The sequence below is a fragment of the Rhipicephalus microplus genome, unplaced genomic scaffold, assembly GCF_043290135.1.
Source record: "Rhipicephalus microplus isolate Deutch F79 unplaced genomic scaffold, USDA_Rmic scaffold_16, whole genome shotgun sequence".
Classification (NCBI taxonomy): Eukaryota; Metazoa; Arthropoda; class Arachnida; order Ixodida; family Ixodidae; genus Rhipicephalus; species Rhipicephalus microplus.
The window spans coordinates 11,223,416-11,243,338 of NW_027464589.1; the positions used below are offsets into that span (position 1 = coordinate 11,223,416).

Sequence of the window (19,923 nt, forward strand, 5' to 3'; positions counted from 1 at the left end):
CATCTCGCCATCTTTTCGCAGGATCTAGTGACCGGATATTCTAGAAACCTTGTTGTGGGAAACTTCTGAATCTGAGCATAAACACTGCTCAATACCTTGTGCATACATGACCTGCACACAGCCTCCTGTGCCAAAGATGCAGCCAATTCATCATTGATCACTTTAGAATAAGCTAATGTGTAAGGCAAAAGAGGCTGTTGCGACCTGGGCCTGTAGTGCCAACACACACGCATTGGTAAGGAGTGAGACAGCTGCTCACATTGCGCATTTTTGGTACATTTCCGTTTTTTTTTTGCGCCAAGCTGCTCTAAAGGCACAGTAATCAAATAACTTGCACCGAAACAGCCTGGAAAGCTAGAATTTTGATGCCGACCTCAGCTTCAGTGGGAAAAAAATGGCACGTTTGACTAATAAGACGCACCCAATAGTGTTTTTTTTTTCAATTTTCATCTTTCTGGTGACAAAGGCTCCCATGGTACCGCCATAATCTTTAAACTTTAGCAAATATGCGTGACCCCACCAAAATGTGCTGCCGTGCATCAAGCGTGCTGCTCCTACTAGCAAGGCTGTGTGTTCTAACGCCACTGTCGACTAGCGAGAACCATTGAGTTGGGTGGCAAGCATAGCGGGGTTGACTCTCCGATTCTCTGTCGTGCATAGAGCGTTTCTCCAGTCACTGTGGCTTTCATGTTGACACTGCTGCATGCAGTCCCCTACCAGTACGTGTTTGCTGTGAGCCAGTAACTGTAAACGTAGAGTAATTTTTTCCCTGCATTCGACGCGTCTCCCGTATGCTCTAGCACGTGCACATGGGTTCTCAAAATGGGTTCCGTGAGCGGCAGAATGTGTGCAACCAATTCGCGGTTTACACCCATTAGCTACTAATTTCTTTAGACAGGCGAGTTCTCATTGCATTTTGCATTTAAAAAAGCCATCGCAAATGAAATCCACACATCAGTGTCTGCAGGTAGAGAGAAACACTTGGTAAAGAGCGAAGCTGCGGTGACAAAACCAGTGTTCAAACCATTGTAAACGATATTAATGGGCACCTTAGCGCTTTGTTCGTGACTCATTATACATCAGCAATCACTTGGCACAGTTTTCATTAATGGGGATTCGCCACTGCTTCGTTTTGTAATCGAAACTCGCAACAAGTGCTTAAAGAGGTGTCGCTGCATGCGTGCCGGCCCTGGGCTACACGAGCTTTTGGCTTATCTCAATCAGTGTTTCGGTCGGCGGCAGTGTTACTTTGTTTTATTTCTTTTCTTTTTTTTGCAATAGAACCTGCCTCTCTATGATCAGCGGTTTGTTTAAGTGGACAGGGATTTTTTCACCTGTTGTGCGCGAGCACTTTACGCGAGTCTCGGAAAGACGCGGGCAGCAATCGCAAGTCGATATGTTATAGGGAGTTCTTCATCAACGGTGATGACCTATGGATATTGAAAAAATATAAAACTGGCCAACTTGTTCTATAATAATAGCGCATTGGGGCTCATGTGCAGAGGCGTTATCAGTATCACTCTCTTATCACTTAGTGCCCTATGCACGTGCTTTACGAGATAGTCTATGCGGAGAGATTTCCTGGCTCTTGCGTTGCACTCTTTGAGGTGGTCCTGCATGAGGTGGCCGCGAACAGCAGTACAGCATGCTTTTGTTTGTTAAAAGCTCTTGACACTATCATGTCAGGCTTTTTTTTAAGCAAACAACCACTGTTATGTTACTGAGATTCTTGTGAATCACAATTTTTTAATTTCTTTTTGAGTGTGATGTTTTTTTTTAAATGTTTCCACAGAACCTAGCTTTCAATGAAACTTTTTTTTAGATGATATTTCACGTGTTACGAGGGTTAGATAGGTCACGTGTGTGGTATGTAAAAAAGTAGTGCAGTTCATACCTGGCGATAATTTGTTCAATAACTTCCTTCAAAATCTGTTTGTGTGTGGAATGTGTATTATAAGCCAATTAATATATGCACTGGTGCCCCCACATTTCTAAACATTGGTATTTTCAAGCTCCCAGTATAACTTAGTAAAGGCGGCTAACTGCTGCCAAATTGAAATTTCGCTACTCCAAAAACTGCTCCTAATTTAGTTTCAGCTGTCTCACCCCCATTTGAGTAAGGCGTTAGCCGTAGGTCTAAAAACTGAAAGTTTAATTCCTGCAGCAGTTCTGTCCTAAAGTGAAGCACGCTTCCATTCTCTTTAAAGAGACACAAAAGAGCAAAACAATTTTTTGCATATTAGTAACTGTAATTTCACTATCCCAAAAACACCTCTCTTGCCGCGACATGTTGCTCGGCAACGGAGAAAACATGCAGGAAGAAAATTTGGGTGGAGATTACACTGAGATTGCCGTGCCAAACACAGTGACGTACGATATATTGAAGGCATCTACTGGGGGAGTCCCACATAGCTTCTACTCAATAAAAATGAAATACATTGTGTTCAGTGGGTGCTACACCTAGCATACGATGGTATAGAAAATTTCATTGAGCCAATGTCATGAAAATACGAAAAAGATATTTTGAAATTCGCTACATGATGCTCACAAGCAGGGGTGCAACAGCTGCGCTGATTGCGCCAATCTGATGAAATTCCTCACTTGTGCGCGGAGCTGTGCGGAAACCATGAAATTTGCCGAAATTGTGCCACGCTGCGCCGAAATGCCCGACCAGCCACAAAATTTTCTCATTTGCCTTAATTTGAGCAAGAAATGGAGACTACTTTAGCCACTTGTAGTTTGCATCATCAATCTATGCGGGCAGACACTAACCCTAAACCGCAGTGTAAGATAGCTGCTCATTAAGTCAAGACACTCGCGAAACTCGATGGACCAGATGATGTAACAACGCCACGTGCCTGTCGGTCTGCTGACCATAGCAGATATTTAACGGCGGGATCACGCAGCTTCAACACAAAAGATGTGTTGCCGCAGCCAGCAACACTTCGTTAGAAATATGAATTTTCTTCTCAGCAAATGAGGCCGTGGCATGTTAGGAATCTTTAGCATATCGAGCTCGCAGCATATCTCAGCAACAAACTCTCAGCATATCGAGCTTGCACAGTACCAGCTTTAGTTCATGCCGTGACCATGTCAGTTGCCATAGTAATGCCACATGCGATAGATATTCGGTGCCATGGCGAGGCCAACTGGCCTGTGCCATTATTACTTTATCTGGTCAAACGGGCCTTGCAAGCAAGCCAAAAAGTTGTGCCCTAAACCTAACCCCATCATAAAAAAATGGAGGTGGGGGGGGGGGGGGGGGGGGGGCTTGTGGTTTGAAAATTTCTTGGTCTTGTTCTAACCTGTGCAGAAACACCGCTTTAGCCACCTTCACCATGGTACATGGGTGGCCTGCGGAAAAGCGTTATAGTATTTAGAAGGGGCTTATAGTTGTAGTCTCTAGACACTACAGAGATTATTCAACGACTGATGTATGTATATGCCACATATTTGTGAGAACAAATATGCTCGCTGATGTCTAAAAAAGTTACTGGCAAAATTGTTTGGAGTATATTATGACATCTCTGCAGCTGTAAAAAGTCAAACAGTTTTTTTTTTCCAGTTTTAGGAATCTCATGGTCACAATCTTGGGAAATCCACATTTGGATTCTCAAACAATTTGACAGGCCTGGTGATTTCTAATGTGGACCTCATCATTGTTTGCTGAGTGGGGTGATTAAAGAAAATACTACTTTGTTGAAATTGCAGTGCTCATATTCTTCACTGTGCATGATTTAGGGAATGTTAAATGGCTTGCACATATATATATATATATATATATATATATATATATATATATATATATATTTTAAATCTAATCCTTCTTTCTCAAGTTGCTCGAAATTCGGTCTTTCGTGGTAAAAAAAATTAATGTATTTCCGCTTGTAACTTGCTCCGAATTTGAGTTTTAGTGCTCTAAAAGTAACATTTTGCTGCTGCGAAAATTGCTCCAAATTCTAGTTCGGCTGTTGCACCCCTGAAAAATGTTTAAGCACGAAATTTAACATTGTAATTTTGACCTTGATTTTTATTCATGAATATTGAAGTGATGACAGTGAAACTTGTAGCAATAGAGTTCTCAGACCACAGTCAAGTCAAGTCATTGTTTCTTTTTATTGTCCCGAGTATATCTACCTGCGGCCGATCTGGAGGCGCACGCTCGCTTTCTTTACGGCCTGTGTACAAGGAAGGAGGCTGTGCTTCTACCTATTGCTGCAATCTCGTTCCAGGCTAACTCGCCGCTGTCCATTGGAAAAAAAGGCTAGCGCACTCAAATAATGCTCAGGGTCATTTCTACTGTCACACTTCCTGGTGGTACCAATACAATAGAAACATGGTAGGAAGCATATAGGACAACTCTTTCTGATTCTTCAAGACAGGAGTAAATTGATAAATATTCCATTCTGCATGCATGTACTATTGTGCGTCGTGTTCAGAAGGCTCGGCCGCATGATCCGTCACTAACTGGCAGACGAAATGACAAGCAACGTAATTTTCTTTTTTCTGAGAAAAATATTTTTGCCGACGTTTACATCTAATCTACATGCCGGCAGCCAGTGCCCATGAAAATGATAAATTTGGCACATTTTTCTTCAAGGTATCACATTTCGTAATTATTGAAAGAAGTCCTTCAAATAGGTGAAAGTAAAAGCATAATAGGAATTGTCACTATTTTTCACAAGGAGGTGTGAATAGCACTCGTAACAGCAGGAGTAATAGCAATAGTAATAAGAATGTCAATGAAATTAATAATTGTTCAAAATGAAAACACTAAAGTTAGAAACATGAAAGAGCATGTAGTGATACAGTTTAGGAAAGTCGTTGTAGTAAAGAAAAAAAAAACCATGCCCACACAATCCCAGATGCAATCTTCAGTGCCGATGAAAAAATGTGAAACATTTTCATAAGCAATAAGACTCGCCTGAGACGCAGGGGAACAAACAATTTCAGAGAATCAGAAAATGTCCTCTTCAGAACTAATATATTTTCATTGCACCTGAAGAAAAAAAAAGTGCTGTTGGCAAAACTCTGTCGTGATGCTTTTAGCTGAAGTAGTCACATTGTTTCTAACCAGAAATGCTTTTGTATGGGCTTGTAAACAAAGCTAGATGGCATGTCATTTTGATCCATGAACATTTATACAATTAACTAGAAGAATGCGGAGAAACCTTTCCGAATTAGCGCCCACCCTTCTGCGTGACTCTTGTCCACACTTTCCAGACAGGCCAGTAGCAAGGAATCTTCAATGTATGGCACAAGAATCAACTGCGATTGTCAAGGATTTTTGTTCGAGGAAGTTATTTCACTAATATGTTTATGAAGGACACCTTAGTGGAAGGCTTTGGGAATTTTCACCGTGTGGAGTTCTTTAACGTGCACCTAAATGATAAATACAACAACACAAGCCTCAAGCATTTTCCAATTCAACAAATAGATTGTGTTCGAGCCTTGAAAAAAAGATCTTTGTACTGTTGCGTGTGCGTATTCATTACCCAATGCATGAGTGCCAAAAAAATGCAGGCTATGCCCCCACACATTTCTCCTACTCTCACTGCTTCCTACAAATGGAAAAGTAATTGGCACGAGAAAGTGGCCGGGTACAGCTGATTTACAATGCAATGCGTATGCGCCAAAAGGCATTCCGAAGAGTTGGCTCTCGACGCCCTCATGCGGAGTGCGCTGACACTGTATAAAAACAACTATATTTTACTCGGGGTGGCTGCTTAGGCCATAGAAGCAGGGAGCGAGCGAGCGCCTATAGATCGGCTGTGATCTACCATCCAATCGTTATTATTGTTCGCTTCACAATTGATTAGGTAATCGTGCATGTACCGAAATACATACTGCCAAAGCATCTGATATTACTGTCCCGATTCATCATGTTGGCATCACCTAAAGAAGTACTGAGACGAATTTTCAATAGTTAGGAATTGTTATTTTATAGAAGACGATTGGGTTCGAGAAGAGAGTTCTGCGTTGCCTGGGAAAGCATTGCATATATTTTTAATACCTCCACCTTTAAAAGACACTTTCAGTTTCGATATCAAGTGGGTGGCTCCTTCGTAGCATGACAAGGCAGTGTGACGTTGCAGGAACTTGGCAATTCGCTGCGTACTAATGGCAGATAAGCGACCTGCAGATAAGCGACATATAAACGATGAGTGCATTGTCCCTATCGACCGTGACAGTGATTTCTGTGATTTAGGCTGCACAGAAACTCCGTTCAAAAACACGGAGGAACCTTGTTGACTCGTCATGATAATGTCCACTCCATTGCTTGCCAATACTCTGCAAGGAAAACTTTAAAATCAGAGTAATTATCTAATGCATGCTGGCTGACTATTGTGTGCTAAGTGGTAATACTACTTGCATACAGAGAAAACTAAGAACGTCCCTTTTGCGATGTCTCAAAATTATCTCGGTACGCCTTTAAAAGACACTTAAATCAAAAACATTTTTCACGTATTAGTCAAGTACAATTTCTCAATCCTGTAAATACCACTTGTACCACGAAACAACACTTGGTAAGTGAGAAAACGCGCGAAAAGAAAATGTGGGTGGAAATGCCGCTTTGATCTTCTCACATGAAACCACGCGACATCATGAAATTCAAACGCGTGTACTGGGTCTTACGTGAATATTATTTCATAAAAATTAAGTACACTGTCATCTGTCAGTGTGATAAACCTAAGATACAAAGCTTCAGAAATATTCATCAAAGCAATGTTGCGAAAATACAATACATTTTCAAAATTTGAGCATCACAAAATTAAAAAATAAACTTCAACCCTAATTTTCTCCGCTGATAAAGAACTTGTGGCATGAGAGGTCTCGGTGTGCAGCATGTCAGTCTAAACTGAGACATTGGTTCTCTTTAGTGTACCTTTAAGAAAATATTGCCAACTGCTGGTGCAACACCAGTCACAGCAAACACTGCTTTGAAGCAATATTTGATTTTATTCAAGTTAAACATCAGAGGTTCACTGACATTTTAGTCCTATCACTTCGTTGAACTTTGCCTTGTCGTTGACCTCATGTTGTAGCGCCTTAACAGCAGTCATGAGCTCTTTTTGGGGCATGGCGTGGCGTTATTATGATCCCTTTCTTGTGCCCGATTCAGGGGTTATGATGATATTTCTGCAGCAGAGTGATCCGAAGACATGCAGTGAATTTAGCTTAGATGTCAAAGACCTGTACTACCGTGAAATGGGGTTACTTTCTGACAAATTTCTCATGTTTTTCTCCCTTGTAGGAGAATCTACAATATAAAGGCAAATGAATAATGGCATATCATTTGTAAAACCTTCCATCGCACTACAGAGCGTTCTATTAATCCGCATTTTTAACACAAATGGCTCTATTGAGGTGGGGAGGTGAGGTGGGGCAAATTACTCTACATCGTTTGGGGCAGCTTTGTGACAAAGTTGTTTTTGGCTGAATATGATTGGGGAAAAAAAGGCTAGCATAAAGTTACACAATCAAAAGTTCAGTTAAGTTATCTACAACTGGTTTCTGTTCCAGCAACCTCACAGTTGTATGAAAATTTATTCATACATGTACATTCTCAATTAGGATGTTTTACTTCAAAGAGACCTTGTTTGCCTAGTGGATTCAATTGAGTACAATATTGCGTCTTCACAGTCCGGCCATCTCCAGTTCTTTAGGATCCTCCCCCATAGTGCTGATGATGTGCCTATCAGGTTTGACTTCTGTCGCTCATCCCAGGTAAAGGGGTCGTTCAAAGTTTGCTATGTTGAAGTTATCCTTATCGATGGTTTTTTTCTCCGGAGCCCGCACCATCGAATCCTAAACGTTGCTAGTATAGAGAACCAGCGCTGGCGTTTCCACGGCCACCCTGGCGGTGAGAGCGCGCACTTCTCAGCTGCTCCCGCAGACGAGAATGGCAGCTGGTAGAGATGGCGCGTCCGCGTATCGCCAAAACAAAACCAAAAAAGTGGCTACTTGGGCTGGTTGGTATTGCATTTTTTGAGAAAAATATACTTCCTTAGTGCGCAGAGAATGTTTCAGAGGGAAGGTATAGCAGAGAGATAGGACAGAGCGCAGCACAGTTACAACCAATTTCATTGCACAGATGGCGGGAAAATATATACAGCCAAGAGGGTGAGGAGATAACACTCAGAAGAAAGGACAAATGATGGGGCATGCGCCAGACCACCTTATTCCGATCTTAAAATGACAACTTAACTGAAAAGATACCTGTCAATCTGTCGGATAATAAATACAGGTATCTTTTTAGTTAAGTTGTCATTTTAAGACTGGAATAAGGTGGTTTGGCGCATGCGTCATCACTTTTCCTTTCTTCTGTGCGTGATGTCCTCGCCCTCTTGACCGTATATATATTCCCACCATCTGTGCAATAAATTTGGCTGTAAGTGCACGCTCTGTTCTATCTCTCTGCTATATTTTCTTTTTCTAATAGGGGCCGAAATGGTGTAGGCGTGTGTGCTCCTATTTGGGTGCACAGCAAAAACCTCAGGCGGTCGAAATTTTTGGAGCCCTCCACTACGGCGTCTCTCACAATCATATGGTGGTTTTGGGATGTTAAACCCCACATATAAATCTATGCATTATCTTCCTTCTGAAACATTCCCTGTGCACTAAGAAAATATATTTCTCAAACAAAAAAAAAAACCAAAGGGCACTGGCAATACTGCTGCGTATTCAAGCGCAACAGTATGTAAAAAGGAGGAGGCATAGAGGAAAGAGAGAACGCAGAAAGAGGAGGCAGCGTTGCATCCAAGCGGTCAGCCGAGCAAAATTCTGCCCTCGCTCTCTTTTCTAGTGCTGTCGGGCTCGTTTCTAAACCAGATAGCACATGTCTCTTATATTTATTCGATAGTGAAGACAACCACCAGTAGAAACCAGGGCCAAACAGTCAAGTTTAAACGGTGTTTTGCCGGAAATGAAACGAACATATTATGCAACAAACGGCATTGTAAACTTTTTTTTTATCGGGCCCGTTGAGCGTTGAGTAGCGAACTTCAAGACTAACAAAGTTTCCATTCGTCCGTCCAGTTGACCATCACCACCAAACTCTATCTGATGCCACTGCGTGTAGTGAACGAAACGATAGGCAGGTAGTATTTTTTTTTTGTAGACAGTTGCGTGTAAAGGAAAGCTGCGTTGCCCACAACACTTGTGCAGGGCCACGTTCATACGCCTCGGAACTGTTATAAAAGATACTCTTGCAGTGAAAAGTCGTTGCTGAAGTGCCTCTGTTTAACTTAATTTGTGCAAAAGACAGGGTTTTTGTTAGGCACACAAGAGCGGGCTACTCAAAGCTTAGCTTTATGGAGCCAGCCAATTTGGTAAGCGTTTTTCTCCCTTGCTGCCGTGGCTAAGTAACATCGGAATTTATGCGTTGCTAGAGAATTATCAAATGTCTTCGATGTTTACTTGTTGTTTAGTTCACCTAACACACAATTTCAATTTTTTCTGCTTGCCTGTGTCGGCTTAAAATGGACATGTCTATTCAACATCGATAATTGCTAGGCTTTAATGTAGCAACAAGATATCATTCTGAGGTGTGCTGTAGGGTGCGTACCAAGAATGTGACCGCTTGGGGTTCTCCAATGTGCACATATCTTTTGGTTCACGGGTGTTCTTTTTATATTTCGTCCCCATCTAAATGCAGCCATTGCGGTCGGAGATCCACCCCGCGCTATGAAGCATAAGACCGCGACACCACCTGTGCTATGCTGTCACAGTGGTTTGCTTGATCAACGTCCACGTACATACATGCCGCAGACAAGATGTAAATATGCCACCAGAAAAAGAAAGTGATGCCACAGCCACTACTTATTCTTTTTTTTTTTTAACTACACAAGTGCACAGTATAGTATCGTCGTCGCATGGGCATATAGGCCGGTACTACCATAGCACGAAATCCCAACCAGAAAATGATCACGAGAGAGTTGCCATCACTGCACAACATTGTCTCTTCAATGCCTCATGCATAGATGCAACCTGCTTTGCAGAGCTTCTCTCCATTTTCAAGTGCTATTTATGTGAGAGTAGCCTTCAAAGAGTTTTTTTTTAAACCACAGTGCCGTATTCCTGGCGCAATGGCTTTTAGAGCTGTTTGTTCCAAAATGAAGCACGGAAGCGCCACAAGTGCGTGCTCTCCCTAAAGCCGGTCGTCTGGGCGCGAATGGCTGAGTCGTGTCGCGACTCTCTGTCAAGTGCTGTTTTCTGGTGAGCCACCTATCCAGTCCTAGCCTCCTATGAAACCAAGACTTCGGATCAATGCAAGTCTCAAAAAGCATGAGAAATTTCGGAGGATTATTTAAGGCGCAAAGAACAACATACGAAACAACATCAGCACATCTTTCATAGCATTTGGAGGTACCATTTTAAAATTAATACAGGCGCCTTGCCCTAATCCACAAGTGTCAGTGCTGAAATTGGATTTGCATAGATTCTTTCATCTTGTGTTGTCTATCTGGTGGTCAGTCATCCTCTTGTGCAGTATTAGCTGATCTGTGCCCAAAAATAATCCAGAGTTGAAAGTTTGTGCGGTCGTGTGTCTTGTTGTGCTGTCATAACTTTTTACAGCCATAGGCTATAGCTGCAGACTAGTTCACCTGGCTTGCAACCCTGTAAGTCATGTTTAGAAATCATGAAAGACCTTGTGTATTTGTAAATTAGTCAAACAAGCTTGTTTTAACCAACTTTCATTGAAACCTATTCTTAAATATCCTGGACTGCGGCAGATTTTTTTTGCACAATAACTGTTGAAGTATTTGTTCATTTCTTTTCATAATGGCCACATGGCATTAGATCTGGATAGTTCATTATAACGTCTGCTGTCATTGTTTTTCATTGTTTTAGCTTGCATATATGTTATACTGCAGTGCTTAGAACTCATTTTGAGGTGTTTATTTCTATTCACGTATGCAGATGTTTGAAAAAGCTCAGCGTTTCATCAAGACGTGGCTGTTGAAGTTTGTTGGCCTCGACGGAGGTCAGAAAAGGCACTTCACACATGTGTTCATAGATTTGCAGCCCTGATGACTGCTGCCCCTCAGAGCGGGGATCTGCGACAGCCTGTGATGGTTGGTTTCCTGCCCAATCACTGCTTGCAGGACCCTGGGCAGCCCACCGTCATTGCCTCATCTCCTGCTGCAGCCTCTAAATCATCGCCCCACCTCTGCTGCCCTGGCCAGCCCTATGCCTATAGAGCCATGCTGAACACGCCTTCTAGTTTAGGCTGCATCACTGAACAGCAGTAACTTGAAAAGCTGCACTGAAAAATAAATGGTTTGACTTGGTATATTTAGAAATAAAGTTACAAAAATTGTGTTCTTGTATTCTTATTTATAAATCGCTTGTGTACGGAATATTTGCACTGAGCAGTTAATTTAGTTAATGTTTTTTTAGCTAATACTTGATGGAACAGCCTATGTTACAATTTCTTGCAAAACTGAGGAGGAATGTGTGGAGAAAACTATACAGTAACTAGACTTGTGCACTCTTATGCTCTACATGTGGGGAGGGTCATAGGCAATGCAAGAAAAAAGGCGAAAATGGACGATTTAGTTTTATCGTGTAGTGTTTCTACACTAGTCATCCAGTGGTCAGTCGCCTTGAAGTATATTACACCGTGAAGCTCGTACGGGGCTGCTATAAGCTGCTAGGGAAAGTTCTGGGGGTGTAATGTAAAGTTTATCTGCTAAGGAATGCCAGTAGTAAAAAGCCCATATTAATAATAGTGAAATAATGGCAAGCAAATTGTAGCCGATATTCGTCGTAAAGTGAATACTGGCAATTCATTGGCAGCAAAGTGGCCCGAGAATGGTCCTATGCTAGATTTATGTTGGCAACTACATCGGTGAAAGGACGGGCTTTCATTGGCATGTGTAGAGTGGGCCGGCGTCGGCTGGATATTGGCAAATGCAACGGCAGAACGTCGGCCCCAGGTCGGATTGAACATCGGTCCTACAACGGAAGAAGTTGCACTTTGCCGGGATGCCGATCTTGGGCCAATATTGCAGCCGACGTTAGCCAATACGGGTCCAAGATCGGTCCAATGCCGGTGTGCTGCCTGGGATACAACGACCTCTCGGGGCGGTGGTGTATTAGTGGCTGTAAAAAACAGCTTCAACATCACATAGTTTAAATAGAGGCTACCAATAAAATTTTATTGGTCGCACTACAGTTATCGTCATTTGTAACCTGTGCTGTAGGAGTATGTTACTGTTTGCAAAACACGCCAGCGGACTTCAATGAAAAACTGAATGATTCGCTCAGCCTTATACAATGCAGTTATCCCTGGTCTCCTATTTTTTGGCAGGTGATTTTAATCACCCAGGCATAAACTGCCGGATGTGTACACCTGAAGGCGGCACAGGAAGGTCTGACTGTCAGGAATTTCTTTATGTACTAGCCCTGTTCCAATTGAAAAAAAAAAAATGATTGTACTGCCGACTCGGGGTAATGCTATTTTAGACCTTGTATTGACTACCGAGCCTGATCATATACTTGTGAATGGTTTAGGCAATATCAGTGATCACAATGTGCTTCATTTTAAATATAGTTTAGAGAACAAAAAGCCAGAAAAGCCAAGTAAAACAATCAACTACACATGGGCTAATGTTGATATGATTATGAATCATCAACTGTCGTCTTTTTCCTTGGAATTTTCATGCAACTTGTCGCTGCGCACAACTAATGAGAACTGGCATCTCATACAGACGCAGCTAACTGACTAAAAAAAGTATATCCCTAAAATTTAAGACAACGTCAACCCACACCGCCTGGTTCATTTTGCATGTCAAACGCAGCATAAATAAAAAAACGACTTTACTCGAAAGCAAAACTGTCGGGATCCGATAGTGCTTGGGAGCATTATCGTGAACAATCCAAGCATTGTAAGACAGAAATTGAAGCAGCCAAAGACAAATTCTTCAACAATGATACAACAATGCTCTTAAGGGAAAATACAAAAAAAACTGTGGAAGGTAAGTAACCTCAAGCCCTCTTCGTCATCGCAAGCATCTATTGCTAAGGATGCTGTACTTATTTCACTATCACGTGTTGCAACGGAACTAAATTTTTTTTGCTTCAGTATTCACAGAAGAAAACCGCACTCCGTCTGACCTTAACTTCACGACTCTAGACCAATTTGACCCTCGAAAACCACCGGTGAGATTTTTCACGTATTTCAGCATGAAATGAAGCAACTTGAATAAACGTTGGAGCTTATTCCTGATGACAAGCTATGATTTCTAGACTTATAAATGCTTTTTTTGGTGGACCATGTTTGTTGGTGGTACGAGCCGCGCTCAAAGAAAAGCCTTCTTCCTTTCACTTACGCCCATTCTAAGCTAGTCAAGCGTGGCATCGCTTTTTCTTGCCTAAAGGCAGCTCTAAACTCGCTCGTGTCATCACGAGGTAGAATGTAGTTTTTCAAACCAAGTTCATCACCTTCAGCAAGCAGGTTTTTCTAATCCCCTGCTAACTTCCATCGCCGAGACTCTCCTTACGTCACAAAGAGTGCTTGATACGGGACAAAGCAACATCCTACTCAACAAACCACATTCCAGCACGGCTATTATTCCCTACATACACGAGGTTTCCCATAGGCTAAAGAAGGTCACTGGTAAAATAGGTGTACGAGTTGTGTTCTGCACACGCGACAATCTCGCTGGGCAACGCCGCAGAGTTAATAGTGAAGGACGTAAGAAAAAAGCATGTACTAAGAAACACGCTACGCGCTATATTGAATGTGTTTTATCGATTGTGTACAAGATATTGTTTACATGCCGGCTCTGTTACATTGGCCAAACAGGTCAATGCATGAATGATCACCTGAGGGAGCACGCTTACTCTCTAAAAGGCTCCGTTCCAAGCCTCTTGGCGGACCATTGTAAAAAGTGTGGCTGCCAGCCAGTTTTTGACAAATGTGTGATTATGAGACGATATAAAAATCAGCGCGAGCGCGAGATTAGCGAAGCCTTTTCACATTCAACAATTTGGTGCTTCCTGTCATAGCGTACCTTCGATTTTTCTTCAGGGCTGTGAATTTCGTTATCTAGGGTCCCCTGATAAGACTGCCTCTTGATAAAGTAGGCCGCTCGGCACATGTATGTCCGATTTTGCTGATGTTGCGTAGTTATGCGCAGATTCTGTTCTCCTATATATTGCAGTTGGATTGCAATAAACTTTGGTTGTTAGTTCAGCGCTCTGTTCTCGTCTTCCTCTATCCCCTCCTGTCGTTTGCGCTGTTAAGCACTTTCTTCCACGTGAGAGTCAAGCCTAAAAAATACAACCCATGTTTGTCCATTCTAACTTCCTTTGTGGCTCACCATTGTTTCTTGCGATTTATCATTGAAATAAACTACCAAGCGATGTTGTAATTGAGCGTGATCACGACACGTTTGTTAGCAGAATAATGGAGATGTGGAATGTAGAACCTTAACATTTTGTGGCTTTCTTTTTTGTAGTGTCGTAGCAATACTACATCAGTTATCGCACATTTCGTTTCGATGCCATACTGAGTGCTACATTGCATTACTATGTCTTCCTCAGTAGAAAATTTGTGCGTTTACCTTTTTATTATGTTTTTTCGTGTTCTGTGTAAATATTTCTGTTATGCATATAACCCTGCTGTATTTACCCCCCCTCTACGTAATGCCCAAATCGAATTTTAGGGTATATGAATAAATAAATAAATTCACGGATAGTTCACAGTTTAGCGATGAAACCCTCGAGCACTTCACCCCACTCATCATCATTCACTTTGTGGATATGCTGTGATTTTTTTTCTCTCTTCCATTTTTATATATAAAGATGTGTATGCATATACGGTGAGTGACATCGACGCCGATGGCAAAATCAAGCCGAGAGTGTCCACATATTTGCTATCGCAATAAAAAAGTTCAAGGTTCCGCCGACGATTTGTAAAAAGCCAATAGGTAGACATATACACTACAAAAAAACTCGCCTTCATGTGGTGGCGCTGTGGTAAAATGGGTAAGACATCTGCTCCACATGCATGCGGTCCCCAGTTCGGTTTCAGTACTGAGTGTGGTTTGTATGATAGTCTCGCAGATGTAGATAATTGTGATACAAATGGTTTTCTAAATACCTATACTCATATTATGTACCGCATTATCTGGGAGAAACCGCTCTCGAATGCGTAAAATAATGCTTGTTTTTTTTTTTTTTTTCAGCAACCACGTTGGGCCCAGGACCCCTAAGGAATTATCATGCGCAACCGCAGGTTGTACCTTGCTAAGAAAAGTTTGAATTAAAATAGCCGCTATTCTTCCAATCGGGCCGGTTTCTCTGAGACACGGACGACAACGCGTAAGTAACTAACTGTAAGTAGCCATAATTTGACTTGATTTTATGCCTGCTGGCATATATTCTAGCCAGGATTTGAGTATATGGAATTCCCAGCACGAGCTTCTATTTGTCGATATTTGGCTGCAAAATGAGTGTAGTTTGTCTCATATTTTCTGATGCTGGTTATTCATGGTATTTCCATGTGCCGTGGGGTGTTTTTCTCTTTTTTTTTTTTTGTTCGAATGATATGTATCATGTGACCCATTCTCTGTACTGACTCAAAGCACGAGGTTGACAGTATCAAATAAACAAAAATAAATAAAACCTGGTGTTTGACCCGCCCTTCTCTTTTTTTTCTCCCAATTTCAACAGGTTCAGCTTATTCAACCACGTGACCATTAGATGAAAAAGCATTCGAAACGTGGTTTGGCGAAAAGAGACAGAATTGTTGCATGTCTAAGCTTAACTAGCCCCTTCACGCAGAATATATATACATATATATATATATATATATATATATATATATATATATATATATATATATAGAACAATAACTTCGGTTGCCGCAAGGTTATAAATATGAAAGTAGATGCGCTTTCACATAACAACTGTTTATTGTGCCGACGTTTCGACAGGAACCCTGTCTTTTTCAAGGCATAATACTATTTACACATGTTCCGTGCATTTTTATATCCTGTCGAGACAGGAGGGGAGGGGTCAAATGAGAGAGAGAAAAAAAAAAAAGAAGGAAGAAACAGCGAAACGGGAGGACAAACAATAAATAAAATATAGAAAATCTAGGAGAAGAAGCAAGACCGACATGGCGTAATTAGAAAGGGGCAGCATTTCAACAGAGTAGGGCAGAGGTAGATGAGGAGTGTCATCATTGTCAACAATACCTCCCCCGCACCCACACTTCCCCAAGTGGGCAGGGAGCCGCCGTTTTTGTATTTCACCTTTCCGTGTAGTCCGCTGGCGGCTCGTTCCTCTTTGAAGTGTATGACAAGTTAATGGGGAGGGCTTAAGCGCTTTAAGTGCATGCTGGTGGCATCGGGAGTAGCGAAAAAGCCGGTGAATGAGGCACTGCCATCGATATTCATTATATGCATTGGCTCCTTGTCAGTGAAGGAACAGAATGTGCGGTAAAGGATTAACGAAGGGAAAAAAAAAAAAGAAGAAGAACAGGGGGGGGGGGGGAGAGACTGTACCACTCCGGGACAGTCACCACACAGTTGAGGCGCACTGGGAAGATATGCGCGCATGTAGGAAAAAGTTAACGAAACCACCTAGCTGTCAGCTCCTTGTCAGTGAAGGAACAGAATGTGCGTTGAAGCTTGACGAAGAAAAAAAAAGGAAAAAAAGCAAAAAAAAAATTTAAAAAAATGGGGGGGGGGGGAGGGGGGGACCGTACGACCTCCGGGACCACTTATCTGTGCGTTCCGGCTGTGCTTGATGAGGCAAATCGTTTCTATGTTGTCAGGTGCATAGGCCAAAAGCTTCGTTAGCGGGTAATATTATTGTCGTAATGAAAGCGGACTGATTAGAGAGAAGCGTTTGCGTCTTTTAGCGGTCGTAACACAGACAGAGTGCCTGGGTGTTCATTTATTCCGTATTTTATCGTGTTAAATTTGTAGATAAAATAAGATTCCCGTTGTTCCCGTTCTCTGATTGTTCGAAAGTTGTTTTCTAGTAGTGTAACCCTGATGTCATCAAAGCTTGGGTCTTTTAATGTGCAGTGTTTTGAAAGTGGAAGGCCTGGAAGAGATCGTACATGTGCCCGATGGTTGTTGAATCTAATTCTAAACGGAGTGTCTGTCTGGCCCACGTATTGCTTGTTACACACCCCACATTCCAAGAGGTATATGACATTGTCTGAGTCACAGTCTAGTGCACCTCTTACCCTGTGCTTAAAATCCGAGTGGGTGCCTTTCGCCACTGTCGTTGTCTGCATGTGTTTGCATACCCTGCATCTGCTTTTTCCGCAAGGGTGACACCCAATTTGAGGTTTCACACCTATCTTTGAATTTATTAAATGATCCTTTATATTTTTCGGCCTTCTGTATAGAACACAAGGAGGAGAAGTGAAAATTTTGGATAGTCGCACGCTCTGTTCCAATATGTTAAAGTGTTTTCTTAGGACCTTGTTTATGTTCGGTGGGTTGCTCGTGAAAGTTAATAGCAAGTTTTTGTTGCGGTGTTGGTCGGCGTTTCTCTGGTGGTTGAGAAGAATCTGGCGGTGGAGGTGGAGGTGAAACGCTAAGACGCTTGTGTGCTTAAGGGTTTATTCGATTCCCCTGCACCACACGATCGATTTTACAAAGGGCTGCACCTCGCCATTCATTTCAGTGGCACAGCAATAAAGTTTTCTAAATCGTGCCATTCATTTCAAAAAGCGCAGGAGAGGTACAGCACCAAAACTAGTTCATTATTCTCCTGTACCTTCTACTCTGACGGCACTGGTTTGGTGCAGCCGCACACACAGCTTAACAAACAACATAGCATTAGACGCAGGTACAGTACCCACCTCTACAAATGCGGCGTCTTTTGCCAAGATGCTTGCACCTCATTGAATCATGCAAACAAAAATAAGGATTCCACCTAGTTGGCACCTTGTCATTCACTTGTGACGCCTCACTGCTGAACTTGTGCTGCACAAGTTCTGAATTTCTTGTGCACAGCCGTGAACCAGTTCCGATTGGTGCAGGTGAACTAAACTGACCCTTAAAAGATGGAAGCTTGAAAATATGAAAATTCTGTGAACACGAGGTGTCAGAGCAAACGTTTCGACAAGCTGTCTTTTCTCCTGCGAGGCTAGAATGTCATTTGTTTTAACCCCTAGAAGCCAAAACCAATCTAAATTTGCCCACTACTGCACGACTAATGATCACTTCATAGTTGGCATGTGAGTCGTCAGAAATTATTAATTGCATTACAAAATGAACACCCCCACTATGAGGGGCAGTAACAGGCTTTTCGACATTTAGTTGTGCCTTGTGACAGTTTACGAACAGCACCCAGAACTGTTTTGTCTTAACTGTGTTTAGCTAATACAAGGTTACAAAAAGATGTGCCAAAGCTCATAAGGCTGCACTCAATTGCTTTAGCTTTGCATGTGTGTTCAATGGGCTCCTAAAATAATAAATCATAAAGGTGATGAGCACTTGAAGCACTACTTCCTCAAAGATGTGAATGCTGTTGTGAAGAGCAACATTGTGTTTATTGCATGTGGTACTGTTTTTTTTTTTTTCATGTAGCAAAGAAATGTCTCAGATTTCTTTGAGTACATCTGCTTCTGTTTAAATTAAGTTGTCATCACTATAGTGTCTACCACTACAAAGTAAAATTCTGTGCACTACCGTCATGAAAAAAAATCTAGGAAATTGCACAGATAGTTGAAACATAGATAATCTTGACTTATCCACAGCCACACTGCAAGGTAGTAGGTATTTCAAGTCCAAACCTCAAGTAGCAGGAAAAAAACAACTTCAGCTTTCAAGCACAAGTATACTGAAAAACTATATACAATAACAAGTGTGTAATAAATGTGACCTTTATTGATGCAGTATTTGGAAAGATTGACATCATGTACCACCAATTGATTTACTGAGTGCTTACTGACTGAGACTTACTGAGTGACTTACTTACTGAGACTTACTGAGTGCTTGCTTGCAAGAGAGTGCTCAAATTCTATCGATATGTCTATGCAAAAAAGAAATTGTGCTCAGTGCTGAGCAGCTAATGTACTGTAAGAGCACCAACAAAGATGACAAACAACAGAACTGTGCAATGTATACCTAAAGCTTATTTTCTTAGAATTTGGCCTTTTCGATCTGTAAGCACCCATCTCATAAGTGTTTTGTTAGCATACATTTTCGCTGCATACTTAGCAGACCGGTCATTAACTGCAACGAGAAATTCTAGCTGTAGTAACTGTGTAACTTGACTCTAAGAATAAATGTAGCAAGCCTGAAATATTTTTAGGCCCATCACCTAAATACATATTACCTATGATATGGGCTCACGGTTGAGAAAATAAAACTAGTGCCTACCCTGTCAACAAGACGCGACCTTGCACAATTGTAAAGTACTCACCTTAGCATTGCGAAGCGAGAAAAATACAGAACTGCACGCATTCGCAATCGCTTATTCAACAAGTTTAGCAAAACCACATTGCTCTCACTGTGCGAGCTATCTATCGGCAACGTGCAAGTCTCCTTCCCGATTCCACATCATGCATTCACTTCACTTCAGGATCAACACTACAGGGCAAGCACCGCATCTGACGGCAGAATCGGACCCTTGTCCTGAACTCTCACTGTGCGAGCCATCTATCAACAATGTGCAAGTCTTCCTCCCGATTCCACATCATGCATTCACTTCACTTCAGGATCAACACTACAGGGCAAGCACCGCATCTGATGGCAGAATCGGACCCTTGTCCTGAAGCCACACAATTAAACTCTAACGCCGCAAGACAATGAGAGCGACATTCATTCGGGGATCTAGATGTTCAGTTATATGCATATGCTTGTTAGCTTTCAATAGTATTTACACATGGGTTGAAAGCATTCGATATGTATGAGTGACTTGTTTTGTTCGGACCTGATTGAT

General features: G+C 41.9%; 1 protein-coding gene across 1 annotated transcript in view; it reads left to right on the top strand.

Annotated features, from left to right (window-relative positions):
* The window catches only part of LOC142784969 (uncharacterized), a 33,428-nt gene extending 21,590 nt beyond the window's left edge, over positions 1 to 11,838 (top strand). The window contains exon 3 of the mRNA XM_075883384.1: positions 11,109 to 11,838. Coding sequence (XP_075739499.1) covers positions 11,109 to 11,255 — 147 coding nt within the window. The 3' untranslated portion in view covers positions 11,256 to 11,838. The remainder of the gene's footprint in view (positions 1 to 11,108) is intronic.
* Positions 11,839 to 19,923: the final 8,085 nt, after the last annotated feature.